Here is a 16,220-nt window from a genome sequence, read left to right on the forward strand (position 1 = left end):
CCGCTGTGGAACGTCACTAGTCACCAGCAGCCATCCAGAAAATGCTCCCTTTATACCAATTTATTGCCTCCTGCCAATTAGCCACTGTCTTATCTGTGCAAGAATCTTTCCTGTAATATCCTGGGCTCGTATCTTTTTAAGCGGCCTCATGTGTAGCATCTTGTCAATGGCCTTCTGAAAATCTAAGTACACAACATTAATTTATTCTCCTTTGTCTATCCTGCTTGTTATTTCTTGAAAGTATTCCAACAGATTTGTCAGGCAAGAATTTCCCTTGAGGAAACCATGCTGACAATGGCTTATTTTATCATGTGTCTCCAAGTACTCCGAAACCACATACTTAACAATTGACTACAACCTCTTCCTAATCACTGAGGTCAGATGAACTGACCTATAATTTCCTTTCTTCTGCCTCTCTGCCTTCTTGAAGAGTGAACTGATATTTGCAATTTTTGAGTCTTCCAGAGCATTCCAGAATCTAGTGATTCTTGAAAGATCATTATTAATGCCTCCACAGTCTCTTCACCCACCTCTTTCAGAACCCTGGGGTGTACACCATCGGTTCCAGGTGACTTTTCAATCTTCAGACTTTACAGTTTCCCAAGAACCTTCTCCCTAGTCATGGTAAATTCACACACTTCATGAACCCTGACACCTGGTACTTCCACTATACTGCTAGTGTCTTCCATGTGAAGACTGATACAAGATACTTATTCAGTGTTCCGCCAATTCCTTGTTCCTCATTACTACCTCTCCAGCATAGTTTTCCAGCGGTCCAACATCCACTCTCGCCTGTCTTTTACACTTTATGTATCTGAAGAAACTTCTGGTATCTTCTTTAATGTTATTGTTTAACTTATTTTTGTATTCAATTTTTACCATCTTAATGACTTTTTTAGTTACCCTCTGTTGGTATTTAAAAGCTTCCCAATCCTCTATCCTCCCACTAATTTCTGCTCCCTTATATGCACTTGCTTTTGCTCTTTGACTTTCATTGTTATCCATGGTTGTGTCACTTTGCCTTTAGAATACTTCTTCCTCTTTGGGATACATATATCCTGTGCCATCTGGATTGCTTCCAGAAATTCCAGTCATTGCTGCTCTGCCGTCATCCCTGCCAGTGTTCTTTTCCAATCAATTCTGGCCAACTTCTCGTTCATGCCTCTCTAATTTCCTTTACTCTACTGTAATACTGATACATATGATTTTAGCTTCTCAAATTTTAGGAGGAATTTGATCACATTATGATCACTTTTCCCTAAGGGTTCTTTTACCTTAAGCTCTCTAATCAATTTTACCCTTGTACTTCCTTAGCTCTATCCACAATGAGTCAACAGCTTCTGACCCTAGATCACCTCTTTCTAATGATTTATTTTAAAAATTTATTTTACTAACAAAGCCACACCACCCCTTCTTCCTTCCTGCCTATCTTTTCGATGCAATGTGTATCCTTAGACATTAAGCTCTCAGCTATAATCTTCTTTCAGCCATGACTCGGTGATGCCTACAATATCATATTTGACAATCTGTAAGTCCTACAAGTTCATTGACCTTATTCCTTATATTGTGCACATTCAAATATAACATCTTCAGTCCTGTATTCACCTTTTTCAATTTTGTCCACCTTTTACGTTGCAACTCATCCTGTTGACTGCAATTTTACCCTATCAACAGCCTCTTCTTGCTAGGAGCATCACTACACATTGCCTCTGTTTGTAAACCAACTACCTTATCTTCAGCACTATCACTACTGTTCCCATCCCCCTGCTATATTAGATTAAAGCCACCAGAACAACTTTTGTGAACCTGCCTGCAGAGATGGTGAAGCCCCTTGGGTTCAGGTGTAATCCATCCCTTTTGTACAGGTCATACCTTCCTCAGAAGAGATCCCAATGATTGATAATCCTGATACCCTTTCCTCTGCACCAGTTCCTCAGCTATGCATTCACTTGCCAGATCATTCTATCCTTACCCTCACTGGCACATGTCACAGGCAGCAGTCCAGGGATTACCGCCTTGGATGTTCTGTTTCTCAACTTTCTACCTAGCTCCCTTAAATTTCTTTTCAGGACCTTCTCGCCTTATCTACCTATGTCATTGGTGTCAGTTTGTACCAAGACTTCTGGCTGATCACCCTCACCCTTGAGAATGTCAAGGATCTGATCTGAGGCATTCCTGATCCCAGCGCCAGGGAGGCAACATACCGTCCGGTGTCTCTATTGCGCCCACAGAACATCGCCCCTGTTCCTATGACTAGGGAATCTCCTATCAACTCTGCAGTCCTCTTCACCTCTCTGCTCTTCTGAGCCACAGCACCGCTTGGTAGGTTGTCCCCCTGTACCTCACCCAAGCCTGATGTGCCAAAGTCACTCTTAAAGACTGGCAAACTCAAAAGAATGGCTGCTCAAAGAATGGCCACTCCGCTTGCCCCTGAATTATTCCTATTGGCCCTCTCTATTGAATCCCTCTTGCTGATTGGTCGCTCTTCAAATCAGAAGATCTGCTTCAAAACACTGCTTTCAAAATGTAGGTCGCCACCCTGATTAAAAAGTAGCTCTTTTCACACACTTCTGGTGTGGATTGTCCATCTCAGAGAAACTGGCTCGAAGTTTTGCTTTTTAAATCTTGAATGCGCACCTGACTGAAAGATAGCTCTTTTTGCACACTGCCACTTGCTGATTGGTCCTTCCTCAAATTAGAAAAAACTGCTGCGAAACTCTGCCTTCAAAATCTCAGTCACCATCCTGATTAAAAACTAGCTCTTTTCCCACACACTTGGTAATCAACTCCAGTACAGCCACACAAACTCCCAACATTCTACTCCAATTGGATGCAATTCTGTCCTTTGAGTATTAAGACCACACTTATGCCAACTGGGTACAAGTTCTCTGTATTTTCTCTGGTTTCTCACAACCACGGCCTGTGATCGTGGAGTTGAGAAATGCCAGGATGTGTCATAACCTGGAATCTTATCTGGACTCCTCCCAGGCATCTTCAAGGAGGGCCTGACTTTCAGCTGTGACAGGGACACCACTCCTCCACCTCACAAGTCAGCCTGGGATCTGAAGCCTACGTCAATGGTGCATAGAGGAGCAAAAGTACATGGTCAACTATAGCATCACTCTACATTTTCTCTCTACGTTCAACTGGCTGCACAGAAATCGAAACCTTGGCTCACCTGGTGTCTGTGAGTGCTTGCACAACACCACCACATCCTCCCACTCCAATCGACTCATTGAGCAGCCACAAACATGAGTGTAAACGTACTACTAATGGACCAATACAAAATCACAAATCTAAGCGTGTAGGGCGATGGGGGATTACTCTCTACAACACCCCCTCATGTGCTCATCCCTCCCTGATCTCTGTAGCTACAGCAAGTGTAATACTTGTTTTTATGCCTCATCCCTCAACACCATAAAGAAACCTAATCAGCCTTTCCAAGTGCTCCTACTGTGGCTTCCTCTGCATTTGACTAAACGTAAACATTATGACTGATTTGCAGAAGATCTATTCTCCATCAGCAATGGCCATCCCAAGCTCCCGGATGCAAAACATTTCAGGTTCCCTTCCCACTCCTACACTGACCTGTCCATTACCTTTTCGTTGTGATTGAGGCAATCGATCTTGTTAAATGATTCTACGTGATATCCACTACTTTCTGAAAGCATACTTTGATAAATAATCTGCTAGCATGCTATTGTCTTCAAGGGATAACTCAAGATGTATATTTAAACTGATTTACTACCTGTGTGAAAAATCATTCACATTGCCAGCTCCACTGGTCTGACTATTAAGCACTGCTGGTCTTTTGTTGCTGTCCTGCGCAAGGGAAGGAGGGCAGGGGAAGAACGAGATATGCACATTGATGACATCAATCAGGCTTTGACAAGGTAGCTGTAAATTTCTCTGTGTTCGCTATGGGTCAATGGGTAGATTGGCTGTGAGACCCCAGTCTGAGAGTGAATGGGCTCAAACCATTCAACAGGTTTGATGTTTTAAATATTTATTGAGACTCAGCCCCTTGTGGCCCTTCGAGCCACACGGCACATCAATGCCCCGATTTAATTCTAGCCTTATCACAGGACAGTTTACAATGACCAATTAACCTACAATCTTTGGACTGTGGACGGAAACTGGAGCACCCGGAGGAAACCCAGGCTCGGGGGGAATGTACGATCTCCTTACAGACAGCGACGGGAAGTGAACCTTGATCGCGTGTACTGTAAAGTGTTGTGCTAAACAGGATGATACCTTGCCACCTCGAGAACTGCCATTCCAGGGCCTCTCACTTCATCGTTGCAAGTTGCTAAAATTTCTTAAAGCATTAATAATGTCGATTGTTGTGAACTCATTCTCAGTTATGCAGATAATTCCGATGATCTGATGGGAAATTGCAACACCCAAACACTGCACTGTGGAACAGGAGTATTCATTACGTAGAGAGACAGTTTGTTCAAGTAGTTTTGCCTAACTTACCTGTGTACTACATATCAATGGTGAGAAAAACCAACAGGTGGCTTATTGAAATTCACATATTTTACCAATCACGTGGCCCAGTGGTGCTGTAGTTATTGCCGCCACAGTTCAGCCCCAGTGACCCTGGGTTCAATCCCGACTGCAGACATTATCTGTGCGGAGATTGACATGCTCCCTGTGGCTGCAGGAGTCTCCTTGGAGTGCTCTGGTTTCCTTTTGCATCTCATATAGACACACGTGGGTAGGTTAGATTGTTCACTGTAAGCTGGTGGACTGAAAGATCTCCTTCAATATGTCAGAAGCCCATTCACAAATACTTTCATTTCACCAATTTTTCTTTCTTCCTCTCTTTTACTTTCAGCTGCATGCTAAGGTTGCTGGGGGAGTGTAAGTCAGAGGCCATTTCTCAGGGCTGTGACTGGGAAGTGACCCAGAGTGTTCAGATATTGTATTTAGTAAAGCTAAGGCATTATCGTTCCTCACTGTTACAAACATCTTTCAGAAATGGAATCTTGTTGTAACCCTGAGCAAGGTCCTGTTTCCATAGATGTTGCAGAACTTCATTGGCTTACTAAGCAACGTGAGGAGGATAAGCAATTTCATGGAAATGGTGGTACAGAAAACGAGTACACTGAGTAGTGATTTGGCCTTTTTATTTATAGATTAATTACTGTATAAACTATTAACAATAATATAAACAATCCCCACATTACAGCCACTTGAGTAACAAAAATTCATTTATACAGAATTCAAAGAACTCTTACAGAATTTGTGAAAAATATATAAATAATTTTTCCCAACTCCTGTTTCTTGACGCATATGCACATGATGCAGCTTCAAACTTCGGGCCACTTCCTGAGAATGCAAACGCTCTGTAATGCAGGAGTCACATATCTTCTTGGTTGCAATATTTGGTTTCTATTGTGTTTTGTTATTACTTCCTTATTTCAACTGTTTCTTTCTCTTCAAGAGAGCATCCCGCAAAGCAAACTGTCGAAAGGAACAGAAGGTGAGTCTGCAGTAGCAATGAATCTTCCTAGTTTCTGAATGTAATAAGAAGATTTTACATTTTAAAATCTAAAATTACATTTATGAATGCACTTTTTTGTACCTTGTTGTTAGCAATGATTCTGAAAAGTTTAATTACGTCACTAATTTCCTTTGTGTGCTAGGTTTCTCCCACAGTCCAAAGACAAACCGGTTGACAGGTGAATTGGTCATTGTAAATTGTCCCGTGATTAGGCTAGGATTAAATCGGAGGTTGCTGGGTAACGTGGTTTGAAGGGCTAGAAGGGCCTATCCTCAATAATGCATCTCAATAAGTAAATCAATCAAATAATTTGATGGTAAAAATAACACCAACTGGAGGTTGCTGTCCTAGGAAAAGCATTTTTCTTACATTCATATAAAATTGGAAATGCATTATTTCACAATTATTAATGCAGAAACATACAAAGCTATGATTTTCCAGCCAAATAGTATGCCCTTTCTATCAAATCACATCATTATAGATTGCAAAGAGATTTCCATCATCTCCTCATGACACACACAGTCTTGATTTCACAAGTACTGGATGTAGACTGTAGAAAATCCCTTGGATTTTCAGGTGCTCTACAATATTGATAATATCACATTTTGATAAGAAATGTAATGATAGATCCCAACAATTCCACAAAATTATCCAAGTCATTAATGGCTGATAATCACCTTCCAACATAATTGTACAAGATGCTACTGGATTAGTTTTCAAGTTCCAGCTGCTGACTAAAATTGAGCTGGTGATAAATTCTTCTTGGACAAGTTGTATAACCTTTTCACACAGCAAGTATGTGCTTGCAATTTGTTCACTTGGGATATGGCCCACGTTTTCACCCCACTCCCCCTAACCCCACTGTGTGTTACGTAGAAACGTAGAATATCTACAGCACATTACAGGCCCTTCGGCCCACAATGTTGTGCTGACCATGTAACCTACTCTAGAAACTGCCTAGAATTTCCCTACTGCATAGCCCTCTATCTTTCTAAGCTCCATGTACCGAATCTAAGAGGCTCTTAAAAGACACTATTGTATCCGCTTCCACCACTGCCACTGGCAGTGTATTCCCTGTGTGCATTCACTCTCTGTGTGAAAAACTTACCCCTGACATCCCTTCGGTACCTATTTCTAAGCCAGCGGTCCCCAACCACCGGGCCGCGGACCGGTACCAGGATGCAAAGCATGCGCTACTGGGACGCGAGGAAACGATATGATTTGGCGATATGAGTCAGCTACACCTTTCCTCATTCCCTGTCACACCCACTGTTGAGCTTGAACGCATGTGAGGTTATTACCCGCGTGTCATCCATGTCAGCGCGGGAAGGAGATCAACTCCTCGAGCTTGCAAATGACGGCGGGCAGAAAAGTATGTTTGACATAACATCTCTGCCGGTATTCTGGATCAAAGTCAAGGCTAAATATCCTGAGATAGCCACGAAAGCACTGAAAATGTTGTTTCCATTTCCAACGTTTTTCTGCGAAGCGGAGTTTTCTGCAATGAATGCAACGAAAACTAACTTGCGGAATAGACTGGACAGAAGGAACCTCCTTCGAGTATCGCTGTCTCCCATCACCCCTCAATAGGATTGTCTTGTTGCAGGAAAACAAGCCCAGAGCTCCCACTGATTCAGCGATATTGGTGTGTTGCAATGATTTTATATGTTCATACGGGGAAAATATGTGCTGTGTGTTTAATATCCAAACGTTACTTAAAATGGAATGATGCTATTGACTTACTTATATAACCATATAACAACTAAAGCATGGAAACAGGCCATCTCTGCCCTTCTAGTCCGTGCTGAATGCTTACTGTCCATATACCTATCCAATTTTTCTTTAAATAATAATAACGAACCTGCCTCTACCACTTCTACTGCAAGTTCGTTCAACACTTACTTCAAGCTCCCCTGTCCTCCCCTGATAATTGACTCATCACTATATTCTTGCGAGGAAAATATGCGCTGTGTGTTTAATATTAAATTCGTTAGATAAAGCCTTTTAGAAACAAAATTGAGTGTATTAGCCACTTATCACCTATATTCCGGTCGTGATTAACATCACCCCCACCCCCCGAACAGAATCGCCAAAAAAGATTTGCAGGGAAAAATATCGGCAGGAACACGCATGCGCAGGTCACACATGCGCACTGGTGCCTGCACAAGGCTTCATGGTCATTGTAGTCTATTTTGGGTAAACAATGTATTTGACTTCTACTCTTGTCCGTTGGCAACTTACCCCACCCCCCCTCACCCCCGGTCGGTCGGTCTGCAAGAATATTGTCAATATTAAACTGGTCCGCAGTGCAAAAAAGGTTGGGGACCCCTGTTCTAAGCAACTTAGAACTATGCCCCCTCGTATTGGCCATTTCAGTCCTGGAAAAAAGTCTCTGGCTATCCGCTTGATCAATGCCTCTCATCATCTTATATACCTTTATCAGGTCACCTCTCATCCTCCGTTGCTCCAAGGAGAAAAGGCCAAGGAGATATAGAGATCGTTGCCATTGACTGCTGTTAGAGTGTTCTGTCTGTTGTAAGTAAGCTGTAAAACTGAATGTATAATATTTATAAAGCACAACCCCAGGGTCTTCTCATTAAAAACAAATTAGAACATTACTAGAGCCACACTGTCCAAAACAATGAATATTTTCATAACTGTTTAAATCAATTATTCACCAAGATGGACATTTGCATTTGCTGTGGTTAGATAAAGCAGCTGAGGAAGCAGAGAAACAAATTGGCCATCTGCCTTTTTCTAATGGCAAGATTGGTTGCGTCGGAGATGATGAGGGGATGAGGGTGGTGTTAAAGTTTTAGGCCTTTTAAACTGGACCAAAACAGCAGCAAAAAGCCTCCAACTGTGCTGAAACTTCTACATTCCTGGAAATGGGCAATTTGATACAGGTTAGAAAGAATTATGATGAAGATAGGCAGTGACAGATTGTAATAATTGCTGACCAAAGCATAACAAGCATAAAGTAGCAGTCATTTTTTTTAAATGGAAGTTTTCTTCTTCAAAATACAAGGATTGCTCAAAATATTGCCTTCAAAAAAGATTGCAAACCAATGTTGAAGCAATTCTGCACGAGGATGCCCAATTTTAAAAAGTACCAGTGAGCTTTCATCACCAATTAAACTGTAATCAATATCGACCCGGAGAGAAGAACAGAATAAATTAGAAAGGGAAAGGGCAAAGGTTATATAAAAGGGTATAAAACTGAGATGTGGACACAATGAAGTGTAATCAAGAATCACAAAAGTAACAAAAGTTAAACAACAGAATCTCAATAATTCAACATGTGGTCATCCCTTTAGATGGATGGTTTACTTGGGCCAAAACAGATCAGATTGAACCAGCTCCACTTAAAATTAGTATACTTTACTATACTCCATAGTATACTTAGTTCAAAAGCATTCAAAACACTAATCACTGATTGCCATGAACTAATGTTCCAGGTTATTTTTGTTTGTAGGACCCTTGGATGGTCCTGGTCCAAAACATCGACTGTATGCTTTTCCATAGATGCTGCCTGGCCTGCTGAGTTCCTCCAGAATTTTGTGTGTGTTGCTTGGATTTCCAGCATCTGCATATTTTCTCTTGTTTGTGATTGGATTTCCATCAGGATTAAATGTGTTGTAGTGTAGTGTTGCAATAAGGCCTAACTATTGGTTAGTAGTCTCCCTGACAGGAAAACTAATTTGTAAGTGCTTGGCATCAATCTTCAAAAAAGACATATTTATATTCCAGACTTAAGTAAAAGTAACATCTTTAGTGTCTTAATCTCATGTGCATAGCTGAATTATTTTTGTAAATAAATGCAATTAAAATTTGCTATTTTTACTTTTTGTATTTCTACCAGAGATATTTTTGAATCTGATCGACTGAGCAGCCTGCCTGTTGCCTGGCTTTTAGCTGGATGCTAGAGATCCCTTGTAGAAAATGGCAAATTCAAACTGAAATCGGAATTGAGAAAGCTTGAATCCCACAGCCTCCTGAACCTTAGTGGATAGTTGCTTTTCTAGGCCAACATCATCTGTCACTTCATAGCCATGAACCATGAAATCTGCAGCCTTCAGCTTCTGCCAACTTGAGATTCTGACAAAACAGCTTTTCATATTCTCCACATCAAGCCAGAAAAAATCATTGCAAAGGATTGGTTACAGTATAATTTTTGTTTGATGCAACTACACTTTTCTTAATCCACCATTTTCATGACTGCAAAGCTTTCCTGCACAATTGTTTTTTGATGCAACTACTTAAGGAAACAGAACTGTCAAAAACTTGTGTCTTAAAAGAATACAGGTAAGTAATTAAAGATCAGTTTTATGTAGACTTATAAAAAACAGCTAAATTTTACTGAGAGTGCTTTGGGCACACTGAGCAGAAGTATAAATATCGGAAACAGCCCAGGAAGTAAACAAGAATGTGATTCGTGTAGCAGGAAGCTCTTTGCAAGACCTCAAAATACCAAATAGCATGAAGCTATGATTAAGAATATTCAGCAATACTTACCATAGCTGTTGCTAGTCGAGTTTCTTTATCTGATTTAGGCTTTTTATGCAGCCGTTCTATATCTCGCAGTGAAAGCAGCTCTCCTCTGAAAATTAAACAATTTTACAATTGCATATTAAAAGCTGAAGGCTTGGAGGAGGATACTCTTATGTTGCTGTCAGCAAGGAATAAAAAAAGAGCAGAACAGACCACACATAACTGACTCACCACCAGATTGTCAAAATTAGAAACAAGTTCGATGAATGCACTTCTGGTTCACTTTGATTTAATGTTGCAACAAAAAAAAAATGCATTTATTAAATCTTTTACAGAGCACACACATCTCCTTTGCTTACAGGCAAAGTAAGTACTAAACAATAAACCATTAGGATACACATGCTCACCATTGTAGCAGTGTTATCTTCCTGTTCAACTGAAATTTAAAACAACATATGGTAGGGCTTGTGATACATTGTGGCTGTGAATGGTATAATTTGGTAGAGATGAACAAGTTGGACCTTGGAGCTCAGTTCTTTAAAGTGGAGGCACTTTCAGTAAAGTTGTTGCACTGGCACCTCAGTTGGGAAAAGATGAGGAGTTAATGGTGCAGCTTGGTTTAGGCAGTCACAGCCTTCCATTGAAGCAGCATCATGGATTTGGGTAGATCACAGATAAAAGGACCCATCTATAGTTCAGATAGGTCAAAAGCCCCAAGATGTGGTAATGCAGAAGCCTACTTTTTGACCTTGCCCAACACACATTATGTACTAGGATGCAAGATGAGCAATCTGATCATTTACCAGGTCCAGGAGATCAATGAGGCATGGAGAAAGAATAAAGTTGCATATCAGCTGCAGGGGACACACGGGAAGCTGATTACATGGTCTCCACAGTCCAAGAGGTCACAAAGGCCTGTGCCTCCTGGCACCAGGGTTTACCATCACAGGGCTGGGGAAGGATGGAAGGTGGAAAAGGAGACGGGTCTATCTGGATTTTGTTACTAGGATGCCACAGGCGTCAGTTTTACCCTCAGCTACTCAACTAGCACCTACAATTTCAAATGAAAAAACAGGATATAAAAATGCAGGTCTGCTGCTGCTGGTGATAGGGAAAGGGGGTTGTGAGCAGATAAAGAGATTAAAAACAAAAACAGATATCTGTTTTATTTCAGATTCCAGCATCTGCTGTTTTGTTTATTTTGCTGGAAGGGAAGGGAATTTTCACAGTGGGGAAATGGCGGGTTATGAGGAATTAGAGGAAAAGAATGCACTTTTTTAAAATGAGGAATGTGTAAATGTTAGTTAAGAAGGGAGAAGTGATCCGACTGTGACATGGATAATTCTGTGGAGGGTGATGGGTGACAGCTGGAGAAATGACCTCAGGACAGGTTGAAATGAGGACAAAGTTCTTCAGGTGTAGATTATAAATCTTGAGAACTCTTAATCCCAGAGAGCTGTCTGGCACTGATTATATTCAAAGGCTAAGATCAGCATATTTTTGGATAACAGGGGTACGGGGTAATGAAGATCAGAGAGGAAAACAGTCTTGTAGCAGAGAAACAGACCTCTACCATTCGATTAGGTCAGTAGTCACGAAGCCATGTTCTACCCTGCTTCATTTATGTTCTTACAGTTATTCTGTAGCAGAGTTTAAGGTGCAACTGAAATTATAAGAAACAAGCTTTAGCCTTATCTGAACAGGGAGTTTTTACTAATGTTGTTTACACCAAGAAACTTAAGCACTTAAGATTTTTCATACTAATTATTATGAATTTAAAATGTACATACTTGCTTTTGTCATCACTGCTGTCCTCAATCTTCCTCTTCTGACTTTTGCCAGGGGCAGGGTCAACCTCTTTAGCTATCTGGGCCAGTTGGATTTTCTTGAAGTCTTCCTGTGTGAGGAGGCGACTAGCACTGACAAGTGCTGCTTTTGCTTTGCGTGCTTCTGTGGGCATGGTCTTCACCTTCTCCACCTTTTGAAACACAGCCCATTAAGGAATTCATTTCCTAGTAAATATCATCTAACCAGAAATGTATTTAACCAATGAGAAAACAACCCAAACAAAACCTACTTTCTTTCCTCTCAGAAGTGAGCAACCAATAATGGTTTTAACTACTGAGTCACTCCATTATAATTCACCATTCCTGCGGTCTCTGCACATTCTTTCAAATTTTGTTCAAGGCTTGAGCCACATAAGCAGGCAGTTAACAATCACTCACATTGCTGTGGGAGAAGTTGTACAGCAGATTTTCCCTTGGCAACCACAAGTCCCTGAGGCATTGGACTTGGCTTTACCTTTGATATTTCTGGGGATTTACAGTCTGTTCCTTTGCTCATATTAATTCTCTGAATGTGTTTCCACATAATTTCTTGTGTTTTTTTGCATAAGGAAACTTTTTCTTACCTCTGGCATTTCTGCCTTCATTATTTTGTCAGTGACCAAAAAAAAGTCATTCTTACGATCTCACTGGAACAGACTGGATGTCCCATTATATATTGAACATAATATTACAGGCACATTTTAAACCTGATCGATATACATCACCAGAAACCGCTGAAAACATATGAATAACTCACAAGTTGGGGGAAGAGGGAAATAGAAATGTAAAAAAAATTTGCACAGCAGAGCGTGTTTAGAGAACATTTTGCGGCAAGGGAGTGTGGTGGTGGGCAGATGCTGACAGACTACCTTGTTATTACAGTGATTTCATGTGGAAACCCCAACCCAAATATAAACTTGGGAATTCACCAGATGTGGGCATTGCTTGGTTACAATGCCAAACCCTCACAAGAATCACAATACCTCTTCAAAGAAAAAGTGCCAGTCATTGATGGCTCACTAATTACTGGTTCCAGGGGGAAATCTTTTGTCTTCCTCTAGTCCGGACTTTCTGTGACTCCACGTCCACACCAGTGTGTCCACTGTTAGCTCCCTGCAGGCATGACCCAGCAAGATACTGGTTCAAAAGAAAAACTGGCTGCTGTGGCAGCATCTCTGCTCTTCAGACAGCAAAAGTTCCATCAAGACCAAGGAACAGCACCATATCCCCAAGGGTACATGGGGAAGGGTAATAGTAGTCTCTGCTATTAATAAACATTAAATTTAAAAATGCTCCAATGCCACATCGTTGATTCCAAATACCAAATATGTTAATGAGGAAAGCTTCAGACTTACCAACTCTTTCTGCTGTTCTTCATCTGAAGAGTGATGAACATCAATCCAACCTTCATCATCTTCATCCTCATCGATACTCGTACTCTCCCATCCATCTGGAATTAGCAGATGTTTCACATCTTAATTGACAAGGCTACCACTGGCAACACATCAATTGTGAAGAAAGTTCCAGCAATGAAGTAAAATGGCTAAAATAAAGCATCTTCTTTATTTAACAATGCACGGCACAGCTGATCAATTGGAAGGGTTTGGTTTTTCTTGGTGGGTCTTAAGAATGGAGATGAACATTTATGGCATTGAAAGATAACATTGACCAGAAATCATAATACAACACCTGGTCCAAGTAAAAACGATATTTATTATGGGAAAAATCAGGAAGCTTGACCACATGAGGAAACAGACACAGACTCCATGATCTCCACTCCTCTCCAACTCACTGCCATTTAATCATAACCATCTATTCCCATCAATCCTCTCCCCATCACACAAGATTGATTGGTTCTCGTAAAGAGCATACAAGCTTTACTCCTCAGAGTATTATCTTCATCTTTCAACATAATTTGCTGCTCTTTCATTCCTCACAAACCACAGTGTGCTTCACATGGGCACTGCTACACGGAAATCATAGTCCCATTGTTTTACGTTCCACAAGAGGTCACTCCTCCCCAGATAATGGCTGTGTAAAAAATGTATTCTGAAATCACAGGTATCTAAACTTGCAGTGTGTCACTTCTTCACCTCGTTCAAGTTCATTATCATCTGACCGTACATATATACAGTACTCTGCAAAAGTCGCAGGCACATAAATATAGCTAGGGTGTGTTAAGATTTTTACACAGTACTATGTCAACATGGAGCAGAGAGCGGGTTTGTAAATTTGGCGGAAGCAAAGGATGTTGGGAATGGTGATGGTGGAGCGCCACGGGAGGTGTGTGGGACTGGTGGCAGAGGAGTGCCAGTGGCGGGGGTTGGCGCAGGTGCAGACACACCCGATGCTGAGACACCAGGCAAGGTCATTTGATTCCAAACAATTGGTTTATTGATCATTACAGAATGTCTCTCTGATGATTCCTGCTCCTTCCCCTGTCCCTTCCCATTTCCCCAACCATGATTCCCCTCTCCCTGCCCCCTTCCCACTCCCAGTCCACAATAGAGACCCATATCAGAATCAGATTTATCATCACTCACATATGTCATGAAATTTGCTTTTTTTGCAGTACAGTGCAAAACATAAAATTACTACAGTACTGTGCAAAGGTATTATATATATCTTGGTTCGGCTAGCGGCTTAATCTAGGGGGAGACAGCCCTCAGCCCGGTCAAACTTAAGAAATCTTGTTTAGGTGGATGCTGCTCTGTTACAAAGCAGTACCACGAAATAACAAACAGTAAACAATATGCGATTAAGCAATTGAGCTTTATAATGCTTAATTTGACTATATGGTTAATAAAGAAACAAAAAAGAAAAGGGCCCATTTTCATAAAACAGTCTTACGTGCAATGTTGGAGCTCACGGTTCAGACCCTGTCGACCTCCGAGCGTAGCTGATCCTCGGACCCTCGCTCCAAGTCCACTCCATCTGGCGGCCTACCAACTCTCTCCATTCACATTTTCTCTCCTCATCTCTCCCGGCAAAAGACTGCAAAATCCTTGCTTCCAGATCCACAAGAAAGAACAACATCCCTCTCATTGGCTAACTTACATTCCAAAGCCCTGTTATCTCTAGTCATAACCCAAACATTGCTGCTACAGAGAAACCATTACATTAACAGTGAAACATTACAGAGAAGCCATTACATTAGCAGTGAAACCTTACAGTACATTACACTCTCCTCCACCAAATTTAGTCATGTCCTCATGACGTTGAGATAATTCACCAACCCTTCCTGCAAAACACAAAGTCCAATCCAGCTGCAAAAGGCAGTGACAAAGCTCCCCAACACAGTAAGGATCACGTTCTGCTCCCCTGGTGCTATATAGGCCAGCCTATCCGGTGGTCTCCTAATTCTCTGAGACCTCCGTACCCCCTCACCTAACTCTTCAGTTCAGACACTACTAGGGGTACTTCCGGTCTACCTGGCAAGGCCTCCCCTGACCTATCACTCGTGTCCACCTGCAACTCAGACCCCTCGGTCTCGTGGCCAAACCCCATTTCATTTCTTGCAGGGACCCACTGCAACCCAGGCTGACCACAGATAGTCACCCCTCCACCCCTGCACTTCACCTGACTCAGCGGGAGAAGAGCAGGAAATCTCTTCCTCAGTCAATGGGGAGTTAGCGAAAGGCAGCATATACCACACATCCAGGTCCTCATCCTCCGAATCAGTATCCCTCTCATGAGTGGGGGCCGGCCCTGGCCTAACCTCTCCTGCTGTGGGCCCTGCAGTCGCCCCACGTTTCCGCAGAGTCCTCTTACTAGGTGTAGGCTCCAGGTCGGGCTCTGGGTCTACCTGCACCTCTTGTCCCAGGGGCAGCAGGTGGTTCCGATGGAGAATCTTGACGGGCCCATTCCCCTCCTCTGGTTTCACCCAGAAAACTGGTAGCTTTGGCACCTGACTCTCCATTACATAGGGCGTATCCTCCCGGTGGTCAGCTAACTTATGCTTTCCAGGTAGCCCCAAATTCCTTATGAGGACTCGGTCTCCCAGCGGGAGTTGGGAGAATCTCACCTTTTGATCGTACCTCCTCTTATTTGCTTGATTCTGCTTGGCAGCCATGACCCCAGCTAATTCATAAGCCCTCTTCAGCTCTCTCCTCATGTCAGACACATACTTCAGATAAATCTTCAGTGGTAAGTCGCCCTTGTCAGTCCCAAAACAAAGGTCAATGGGCAACCTCGCCTCGCTCCCAAACATCAGATAGTATGGCAAGTACCCGGTAGCTTCATTTCGGGTGCAGTTGTAACTGTGGACCAGATGTCCAATATGTTGACTCCACCTGTTCTCCTTGCTGATCTCCAGGGTCCTGAGCATTTCTAGCAAGGTCTGATTAAACCTCTCGGGCTGGGGATCACCCTGCGGATGATAGGGCGTTGTCCTC

General features: G+C 42.1%; 1 protein-coding gene and 1 long non-coding RNA gene across 4 annotated transcripts in view; one reads left to right on the forward strand and one right to left on the reverse strand.

The window, feature by feature from the left end:
- Positions 1-16,220, reverse strand: part of LOC140195188 (protein SDA1 homolog) — a 65,873-nt gene that overhangs the window by 38,793 nt on the left and 10,860 nt on the right. Inside the window, exons 1-5 of one of the 3 annotated variants that reach the window (XM_072253107.1) lie at positions 12,411-12,488; positions 11,791-11,978; positions 10,025-10,109; positions 7,944-8,053; positions 5,131-5,469 (exon numbers count right to left, since the gene is read on the reverse strand). In XM_072253107.1, coding sequence (XP_072109208.1) covers positions 7,961-8,053; positions 10,025-10,109; positions 11,791-11,978; positions 12,411-12,431 — 387 coding nt within the window. In that variant the 5' untranslated portion in view covers positions 12,432-12,488 and the 3' untranslated portion in view covers positions 5,131-5,469; positions 7,944-7,960. Of the gene's footprint in view, positions 1-5,130; positions 5,470-7,943; positions 8,054-10,024; positions 10,110-11,790; positions 11,979-12,410; positions 12,489-13,181; positions 13,277-16,220 lie in introns of those variants that run through there. The other 2 variants (XM_072253105.1, XM_072253104.1) reach the window with 2 other exon arrangements.
- Positions 5,458-13,029, forward strand: LOC140195189 (uncharacterized). The gene is made up of 3 exons (XR_011885384.1): positions 5,458-5,488; positions 9,372-9,814; positions 12,709-13,029. It is a non-coding gene; the product is annotated as an uncharacterized lncRNA (long non-coding RNA).

Source organism: Mobula birostris, chromosome 3 (assembly GCF_030028105.1).
Source record: "Mobula birostris isolate sMobBir1 chromosome 3, sMobBir1.hap1, whole genome shotgun sequence".
NCBI lineage: Eukaryota > Metazoa > Chordata > Chondrichthyes > Myliobatiformes > Myliobatidae > Mobula > Mobula birostris.